Source organism: Ochotona princeps, chromosome 21, assembly GCF_030435755.1.
Source record: "Ochotona princeps isolate mOchPri1 chromosome 21, mOchPri1.hap1, whole genome shotgun sequence".
Classification (NCBI taxonomy): domain Eukaryota; kingdom Metazoa; phylum Chordata; class Mammalia; order Lagomorpha; family Ochotonidae; genus Ochotona; species Ochotona princeps.
The window spans coordinates 5,543,779-5,554,562 of NC_080852.1; the positions used below are offsets into that span (position 1 = coordinate 5,543,779).

At 40.9% G+C, this 10,784-nt stretch overlaps 1 protein-coding gene across 1 annotated transcript; it reads right to left on the reverse strand.

Annotated features, from left to right (window-relative positions):
* Positions 1-1,800: 1,800 nt before the first annotated feature.
* Positions 1,801-9,269, reverse strand: ZNF717 (zinc finger protein 717). Its single transcript, XM_012925873.2, has 4 exons — positions 9,137-9,269; positions 6,234-6,360; positions 5,924-6,016; positions 1,801-3,719 (listed from the first exon to the last, which is right to left on the reverse strand). Exons 1-4 carry the CDS (start codon positions 9,149-9,151, stop codon positions 2,050-2,052), a joined length of 1,905 nt encoding a protein of 634 aa, XP_012781327.2. The 5' UTR covers positions 9,152-9,269; the 3' UTR covers positions 1,801-2,049.
* Between the last annotated feature and the right edge of the window lie 1,515 nt (positions 9,270-10,784).

Sequence of the window (10,784 nt, forward strand, 5' to 3'; positions counted from 1 at the left end):
CCAAAGGAAGGGCCAACCTATCTTCACCATGGACTTGCGCTTTCACTTGCCTCCTACTTGGGCTGTTTAGCAGTCTGCATCAGGAATTATGCAGGATGTAGACTATGCCCCCACTAGGAAGCAGTGAGTCTGTTTGAATCATATGGTTGCTTAAAGGATTAAGATTAGAAGATAGATTAATGTATCTTCTACATAGATTAGAAGAACAGTGCTACTGAACTCTCACATGGAGGTCCTGTGTGCAGCCATACAAGGTGCCAGAGAGAAGCTGCATAGATGGTGGGTAGAAGACAGAGGCAGGAGCTCATATCCCCAGCATGGCACCATAAGCAGTTGCACACATCAAAGCAAGCAGCAGAGTAAGCCCTACTCACCTAGCTGATAGTCCCTGCATGAAGTTGGCTTCCTAGGTACTGAAACTGCTCTGCTGTGGGAAAGAGGCCAGGCTTGCAAACTGTACAGAATGGTAAGGCCTGAGAAAATTCCTCTCTACATTCCAAGCTGTCTGGTATCATTTCTAGATATCACCTATTACCATAGCTACTAGGAATAGCACAACTGTAACTACAGTGTATATAAATGCATTTGTTGATCTCCTAGGCATTATCATGCCAACATGAAGGGTATATTCCAAGTGTGTATATGCTATGAACTAGGTTGACAGGAATTACAATGAGAAGTCACAAAGGGCTTCATACATGTGGTTACACGCTAACACAGATTTCCAAAAATTCTAAGGATCAACACAAGGGATAATAATGAAACAAGATATATGAAGAATATAAAACTACATAGAAATTGATATCACGGGCCTTGAACACGCCCCAGGATCCCATACGGGCACCGGTTCTAATCCCAGCTGCTCCACTTCCCATCCAGCTCCCTGCTTGTGGCCTGGGAAGGCAGTCGAGGATGGCCCAATGCATTGGGACACTGCACCCGCGTACGGGAGACCAGGAAGAGGTTCCTGGTTCCTGGCTTCGGATCGGCGCGCACCTGCCTGTTGTGGCTCACTTGGGGAGTGAAACATCGGATGGAAGATCTTCCTCTCTGTCTCTCCTCCTTTCTGTATATCTGACTTTGTAATGGAAATAAATCTTAAAAAAAAAAGAAATTGATATCACGTTTATATAGTTATCTGCCAACAGTTCGATAAAATACGAGATAATATAAATTAAGTAATGTCAATACTCATTTCTAGAGGAAATGAATAGGGAAACTCACTGTGACAGAGAATAGCAACACAAAAGCAAGAAAGGGAGGAAGGAAAAAAGAAAGAAAGGAAAAAAGAAAGAAACATGGCACAACAACAAGAGTAAAGTATCAGGACTTTAGGCCACCAGATTACTCTGCTCACAGCCTCTCTTCAACCTATCAACAGATTTCTGATGGTTTGGGTTGGTTCATGCCTGTACACAAATACGAGATTACCATTAGTATAGAAGTCAAGCAGACTTACTCCCTACCCTAGACAAAACATTCATTGTATAGGGCTGGCTGTACAGCATTATGGCTGGAATGTCATGTGACTGCTTTGTGGACACAGTTATACTGCTGACCTGTACTACAGCAGAGAAAAACATATCAATTAATAACAGCGAAACTGGTGTTTCAAAAAAAAAGGTGATTCTAATATGCTTCATGTTTATTCTCAAATTTCTATGTAAAATAACTTAGTTAATCATCCTGCCAACAACACAGGAGGCTCAAAATACGGACTGCATGTCCAAGAGACACAGAATGGAACTGAAATCATAGCCTGTGTCTGCCACGCAGGGTTAGTCCTTTGAACGAGTTCTCTCATAACTATACACAAGTAACTTCTACATAGTAATTTCTACATAATTACACTTGTAGCGTATCTCATCTGTGTGATTTCATTGACGGTCATTGAGGTTTCCCATATTCATTGCATTCATAGTGTGTCTGTTATGTGCAGTTTATTCTCTTCTGTTGGGGATTGAGTTAGCACAAAATGTTTTTCACATTCATTGGGTCTTTCCTGTGTGAGTTCTATGAGGTAGGCATGTTGCAGTAAGCTGTCTCACATTATTTATATTCATATGCATGAGTTCTTTGATGTGTTCGGAGGTGTGACTTCTGGCCGAAAGTTCTTCCACATTCAATGCATCCATAAGGTTTCTCACCCGTATGGGTTCTCTGGTGTGTCCTGAGGTGTGATTTCTGACCAAAGGTTTTCCCACAATCATTGCATTGATAGGGCTTTTCTCCTGTGTGAGTTCTCTGATGCGTGTTAAGGAATGATTTACGACAAAAAGTTTTCCCACATTCGGGACATTTATAGGGTTTTTCTCCTGTGTGAGTTCTTTGATGTATAGTGAGGCCTGACTTATGGGAGAAGGTTTTCCTACACTCGATGCACTTATACGGTTTTTCCCCTGTGTGAGTTCTCTGATGCATTCTGAGACTGGACTTCCGAGAGAAGGTTTTCCCACACTCATTACATTCAAAAGGTTTTTCCCCTGTGTGGATTCTCTGGTGCTTGATGAGGTGTGACTTCTGGCAAAAAATCTTTCCACATTCCTTACATTCATAAGGTTTTTCCCCTGTGTGAATTCTCTGATGGATCATAAGATCTGACTTCTGGTAAAAAGTTTTCCCACATTCACTACATTCATAAGGCTTTTCCCTTTTGTGAGTTCTCTGATGCATGCTGAGAACTGACTTATGGTAGAAGGTTTTCCCACATTGATTACATACAAAGGGCTTTTCCCCTGTGTGAATTCTCTGGTGCATGCTGAGTTTTGACTTCCGGCAGAAGGTTTTCCCACATTCGTAACATTTGTATGGTTTTTCACCTGTGTGGGTTCTGAGATGGATCGTGAGGACTGATTTCTGGCAAAAAGTTTTGCCACATTCATTACATTCATAGGGCTTTTCCCCTGTGTGAGTTCTCTGATGCACAGTCAGGACTGACTTTTGGGCAAATGTTTTTCCACATTCATTACATTGAAATGGCTTTTCTCCTGTGTGCGTTCTCTGGTGCACACTAAGATGTGACTTTTGGCCAAATGTTTTCCCACATTCATTACATTCGAAGGGTTTCTCCCCTGTGTGAATTCTCTGATGTACACTAAGTACTGACTTCTGGCTAAAGATTTTCCCACATTCACTACATTTAAAGGGTTTTTCTTGTGTATGAGCTCTTTGATGCTTGTTGAGCTGTGGCATCCGACAGGGTTTCCCATTACATTCACAGAATCTTTCCCATTTGTGAGTTACCTGAGGCATGCTGGGACATAATTTCTGGCAAGAGGTTTTTCCACATTTATTGCATTCATGGAGCTTTCCCCCTGTATGAGTTTTGTGATGGAGAGCAAGTTTAGGTTTATAGCTAAAAGATTTTTCATGCAGGTTACGCGCATAAGACACTGCCCCTGCCTGTGTCCTCTCACTCATCCCAAGGTCTGACTTACTAATGAATATTTCTTTATATTCAGTGCATTCAGAGTCCTTTCCTTCAGCGTGTGCTTCTTGATGTTCCTCGAGGGCAGACTTCTTATGTAGAGTTCTCTTTCCTGTACTAGTTGTCTCTTTAACGAGGACAGCTGATTTTCCACCAGCTTTCCCATCTTCCTCACACTTAGATTCAACTCTCTCCTTAATGGACGTGTTGTTGTCTGCGTCTTCAACTTGTGACGAGTATCTGTTTGGTCTTTTCTGGCTAGCCTCAATTCGGTCATCCATTTTCTGAACAGCTGAAATGAGGAAGAAGCAATCATATCTATGAACCACATCTAAACAAGACTTGTAGAATATCACCAGAAATGAACTTTAATCCTAAGCTATTGGCATAGAGCTCAAAATATTACTAAAAGTTATGCATTAGAACTCTGTTTTCTCTATTTACTAAATTAACACAAAATTATAGTATTAATAATAATTTTATTATTAATGCAATTTAACATTGACAGATTTTCCCAATGTTAAGTCATAATGCTTTTTAAAAATCCCTTACAATTTTTCCTATTAAAGATTCAGTCAATTTATTTGAAAGGCAAAGTGACAGAGAAAGGGAGAGAGAAATAAATCTTCCATCTGCTTGTTCACCCCAAATAGGTACAGTAGTAGGACCTGGCCCATGGCCACTGTCAGAAGGACAGGAAAGAAGTCCTTGGGGTATCTTCCACTGTCTTCCAACATGCATTAGCAGGGAGCTGAATCAGAATCAGAGCAGACATCACAACCAACAGCTTAACTTGTGGCATAAGACTGCTCACCTTTAAAACATTGAGGAAATATTTAATAGCAATAGTTGCCTGCTGGCTAGCTGCAATATTAATCTGAGTGCTTTTCAGCTCTTTTCTTATAGTAAATGTGGTTTGTGCTTCTCCTTTGGTAAACTTTCAGCGTTGAATATGTTTGTAGTCTTGAATCAACTACCTGCAGATGTAGGAAAGAGTCATTTGTCTAAGACCATTTTTGCGTTTCCTGCTTAGGAATAGGATTTGTAGCAATGCTTTTTCACTTTTTTACTGTTCTCAGAGGATGGCCAGAGGCATCCGTGTGGGATTACAAATCCATGTTCTTACAATGTCTGATACCAGGTGAAGGCAGCCTACTGAAGTAATCTGATATTTTCTGCTTTCAAAACTGACAAGTACTGGAAAGTTCCAATCTATCACCTTGGATACTCCCTTTTTTACTGTTCTAAAAGATTTGGTTCTGCAGCCCAGAACATGCTTTCACAAAAGCTGAGATCTCCTGCACGTATCTTATCTCCTGGTTGTTTTCAGCTCATTTTGAAAAGAGAAAGGGAGAGTGGTAACTTTAAACTTTACCTCCAAATAAATACAGGTTCTTCAAAATAAAATCATTGATTCATGTGACCTTGTGGCCCAGAACTGCCTGTTGTATGTGTAAGTGTGGAACCACCTTTGTCCATGTTTCTACACTGCGTCTCTTCAACCTCATGTTTTATACAAGACTTGCTCCCAAATCACTTTTCTCATTTTTCTACCAATTGCCTAGGTAATCTCCACAAAATAATAAACACTACGTTTAAGCTTATTTGCCAATCAGTGTTTCTAATCACGATATACAATATCCATTTTAGATTTTATATCCATCTACAATTTATATGAAAACTCTAGAAAGCTATCATTTCAAGAATGAACTAAAAGTAAATAAATAGTCTCTTTCTAAAAGTTCCTTCCAGGGCAGGCATTTAGACTAGTTAGTTAGGATGCCCGCATCTCATGTGGAGTACCTGGTTCAATCAGTGGCTCACATCCCTGATTCCATGTGGAGCAATGATAACCCAAACAGCTGATTTCCTAACCATGCGGTAGAAACGAATTGATGTTAGGTCTTATCCCCAAAGTCCACTGTAGCTATCTGGGAAATGAATTAGTACATACACATTCTTTCTTTCTGCTTCTCAAATAAAAAATTTTAAATGACTATGTTCCTTCTGAAAGGAATATAATTCCTGATACTTCTCAAGTTGGAAAAACACTGCTTGTGGATATTATATCACAAGAATCAATATGTATTTTTAAATTTTCTGTGAATCTATAAGCTGCTCAATTTCCAAGCATTGAAACATGAAATATATGAAAGTATTACTATATGAATGCAGTAAGCAAATGGAAAAAAACACAAACTAGAATGTATAGAACACAGCTAAGAAAAAATATCTAAGAGCCAGGTGCAGATTGGACTTCAGTAAGTCTAAAAAATTTAATCAATATTAAAAAAAAGTAAGGCTGATGGATACATACGCATGAGCTTTCCCTGGAACTTGGGTAATGCATGCATGATGCTTGAAAGTGGCTGTCTTCAGGGTTAGGACACAGGAGAATGTGGGTGGAAACAGGCCAAAACAATGATACAAACATAATCACCTCCTACAATACAACCCACGTGCTCAGCTTTCCTTGCCCCAGGAGCATGAACTGACCTGGCAAACTCAGCCTTCGGGGACTTTTCGCTATCCATGGCTCTGCTCCTTGCTCCAACCTGACGATCACTTTGGGTTTGACAAAGCAGTATCCTGTTAACAGGAAATCGTATACCATTTAACCCAATATTGACAATTTGGTACAGGAGCTGCGCAATGCACGTGCCAATGTGATCTTTTTAGAGCGTATACAATCTTCATGAATTGGAATCCTAGACCTAAACAACATTTAAACCTTAAGAAGCATTCAGTTATTTGTTAAAACAGAAGAAAGTATTCTGTGTGGGAGTGCCCAGGGAATTTGCCTCACCCAAGGAAAGCAGGTTGCTGTAGGTCTCCAGCATCACATCTTTGTACATAGCTCTCTGGGCATCGTCCAGGTCCTGCCATTCCTCCCAGGTGAAGGTCACAGACACATCCTCAAAGGCCACCAGCACCTGTAACAGCACATCCACGATTTCATTCCTTTGTATTTGTCTTACATGAGATTGAGGTGACACTGTAATCCGTTTATCATTTACACTACAAAACAGAATCTACTGAAAATGATTTCAAATAGGATGAATCAATAAATAGATGATGAAAACAACATAAAGCCATCATGCATATGACAACAATCACAGGGCAACAAGAAAACAAAGAGGCAAATGTTCTTGTAGAACTTTTAACAAAAAAAGTAACAACCTGGAGTTGTGTATATAAGACAAAAAAAAAAAAGTGAAGACAAAAGAGAACTGAGCAATTCATAGCATATATACACTCACAGGAGGGATTTTACATTACAATACAAAATATTTCTCTGTCGGTAACTGATTTAATGTTATCTTCATGGAAGAGAGATATTCTTAGATACAGAAAGATCACTTTAAAAGTTCATGTGGAAAATCAAAGACGTGTAGTTAACATTACTGTCTGCCGCTCTATTTATCAACTTAAACTGGTAGAACAAATACACAAACCAGGTAAACTGAGTGACAGGTATGTTTATTCTCACAGTTCTAGAGCCTTAGAATTACATGACCAAGGCACCAGTTGATTCTGTTACCGTTAAAATATGTATTTTTTTTACATTTTACAAACTGAACAAGTCTCATCTATTTCACAATACAGATTTAGGCACACAGCAACACCTCCTACTAGTGTTCCCACCCCCTCCTCCTCCCTCATGTTTTCTAAAAATTTTTTAGACTGATACTGTCAGTTCCCTTAGTAACCATAGAGATGTGAAAATCGATTCAGCTTATTTATTTATTTATACTGGAAAGTCAGATATACAGAGAAGATGAGAAATACAGAGGAAGATCTTCCATCCACAGATTAAGTGGCCTCAACAGCTGGGGCTGAGCAGATCCAAACATAAAAGCCAAGAGCCTCTTCCAGGTCTCCCACATGGGTGCAGGGTCCCAAGGCTTTGGGCCATCCTCGACTGCCTTCCTAGGCCACAAGCAGGGAGCTGGATGGGAAGCGGGGCCACCGGGATTAGAACCGGTGACCGTATGGGATCCTGGGGAGTGTTCAAGGCAAGGACTTTAGCCACTAGGCCACGCTGCCGGGCCCCTGGGTAGATTTCTTAATGTGTCCTCAAAAGGTTGGGAGAGGGAAGAAAGAATAATCTCTTTCTTGCTTCCTAATTTCATCAATCCTATGAAAATAGAGCCCCACACTTATGACTTCATTTACCTATGATTAATTCCTAAATGCCTGTGGTCAAATGTCATCACACTTGGAATAAAGTCTAGGGTTGGGCTTGAAGTCTGGGGAACCCAACGCATCCCAAGTATTACACAGGTGTTGTTTGTGTCTGCATGAATTAAGCATCCTCAAGTCATGGGTGTGTAAGCAGATGTGTAGTCTTTCCTTTGCCTTGATAGGATCAACGAGGCAGAAAGTAACAAAACCAAGTCTGACTGCGGACAGACAAGTGATTATAGTCATCTGTTTCAGAGCTAACTGGTAAACGAATCCAGAAAATGAAACAAATAATACAAGGATGGCCAAGGATGCAATTGTTTGCTTTCATACTTATTAACAGTGTTAGTTATAACTTTTAACCTATGAGAATATTTCACATCATTTGTGAAAAAATCGCTTTCCAATAAAATAATAAATAAATCTTAATCGGAAAGTCAGAAATACAGAGAGGAGGAGAGATAGAGAGGAAGATCTTCTGTCCAATGATTCACTCCCCAAGTGGACGCAGTGACTGGAGCTGCGCCCATCTGAAGCCAGGAGCTTCTTCTACAGGTCTCCTACAGTGGGTGCAGGGTCCCAAGGCTTTGGGCCATCCTTGACTGCTTTCCCAGGCCACAAGCAGGGAGCTGGATGGCAAGAGGAGCCACCGGGATTAGAACCGGTGCCCATATGGGATCCCAGCGTGTTTACGGCGAGAACTTTAGTTGCTAGGCTACCAAGTCAGCCCAATGCTCCAATTCTGATCCAGCTCCAAGGACTCAGCTCCAGCAACTGCAGCCACATGGGGAGTCAAGCAGCAGATGGAAGATCTTTGTCTCTTCTTCTCACTGCAAAATCTGACTTTCCAACAAAATAATAAATGAATCTTTTTAAAAGCATGTATAAAATGGAGCAAAATGAATGACAAGCAGAGTGCTGAGGTGGGGAAGAGACAAACGGAAGCAAACAGCAGCGAAGTGCCAACGCACAAAGAGGTAAACTATGCCTTTGGGCCGTCCTCGACTGCTTTCCCAGGCCACAAGCAGGGAGCTGGATGGGAAGTGGAGCTGCCGGGATTAGAACCGGTGCCCGTATGGGATCCTGGTGTTTGCAGGTGGAGGATTAGCCAGTTGAACTATCATGCCGGGTCCTAATTTTACCTTTTGATTTTAATGAATGAACTCCTGTAAAGCCCTAAAATACAATCTGAAGGGCAGTCATTGTGGCAGAGCAGGTTACACTGCTGCTTGAGATCTCAGCAAACCACATCAGAATGCTAGTCACAGTTCCCTGCTCATACTCACGGGAAAGCAGTGGAAGATTGCCAAGGACTTGGGTCCCTGCCTTCCGTGGGGGACATCTGGGTGGAGTTTCTGGCTTCTGAATTGGGTTTAATTTGAGTACAGATATTCTGACCTTTTAAGGAGTGCAACAGAGGATGGAAGATGTTTCTCTTCCCTCCAACTGCCTTTCGAATATATAAATAAATCTTTAAAGATGCAAAATAAAAGAAGCTGAGGGTTAAAGAAGCAAATAACTTACTAGAGATGTAGTCATTTTCTTTGCCCCTGGAAACAAAGACTCCAGAATTACACCTGGAAGAGAAGGTAAAATGGAGGAAATCAAGAGAAACACCCTGGTTTGTTCCCAGATTTTACCGTGTAAAGCATCATTCCAGAACCAAACAAGAATAGGCCTATAGATACAAGAATGGTCTGGAAAGACTTCTGTGAAAGGGAACTCTAGAGATGGAATATAATTACCATTGGCTTCGTGACGACTTATTTGCTATTGATATTGCATAAAAGTAATATTACTTCAAATACGTCACACTGTATGAGTTCACATTGAGAGAGCACATCTTAAAAACCAGCATCCTCTTTCAGCATGGAAACCAGGGCGTTTTCGACAGCACAAGTCATCGAACTTACCCTAGCGAAGGTAGTTGGATAGATCAAACATCAGTACATTTCTGAAAGTAAAAATACATGTCATTAAGCTTTACACTGTAGAGAAATACTCGGGTGGTATTAATTTCCTGGTAACTGAGATGTTTTCTAAAAACCTTAAGTTTCATCATGAAGTACGTATCTGTAAGTGGAAGAACCACACATGTAGCTCTTGTGGTACACGTTTCCAGTACATGGTTCCAAACGACATTTGGCTGTGTCCGCCTTCCTGCAGCCCCTTTCCACAGCAACCCTGGACTTGGCCATTTCAACTGCTTTAGTCAGTAGGACATCAGTGTGTTACAAATCGTTTTGGAAGATATCTACCTATTATGGGAGTTAGCCTTTCTTGAAATGCTTTCATCTTAGGCAAAAGTCTGGGCCTTGCATAAGCAGAAACCACGAGACATGTGAGTGAGACCATCTGGAAGGAGCTGGCCTCGGGGAAGACACCAGATGACTGGGTGTGCATCTGGGATCCCGTGCAACGCAACAGCACGGGAACTGTCGAGCTCAGCTCACTCAGAGAACGCTTACACAGGATTATGGAGTAGAGGGTGAAGAACTGAATTACATGCCAAACACCAGCCACACAACTTCACCATCACATATCTAAGTGCTTATAAGCGTAATAAATGCCAAATAGTTGAGTCATGGCAAACGGCTGGTATTTAGGGAGGCCATGTGAATCACACTACATATTAAGACTATTTTATCATTTTATTTATAATGTATAATTGTAATTTATATCTCAAGAAACTAGCAGTAAAATTCAGTACATTTTTTTTTAAAAAGGAAAACAGACTCACAATCATTGGTTGTATTTTTGTGCACTCTACAATGTGTTTGATTTTCAAGAACAGATTACTGACATAAAGTGTAAAACTTGTATGATAAGCATTCTGAGCTCACACAATTCACAGCAAATGAATTGGGGGAAAGGGAAAGGAATGCTAAGAAAAGCCTTCTAGAACAGCGTTCCTGAAATTGATGTGACCCTGGTCAACTCTCTTAACTCCTGAAGCACAATTTGTTTCATCTTTATTATCAGCAAGAGTCCCTAACAAATCCTGCCTGTGCCTTTAATAAAATCCATCGAGATGGAGGAAGCACTGGCGTTAATGCAGATAACCAAATGTTGTGACAGACTGTGTTGGGAAGAGCTCCCCTTCCAATGAGTGCAGAAGGGTTGGCCCCTCACTGTAGATGACATGCAGTATTTCCGGGACCACTGTCTGTCT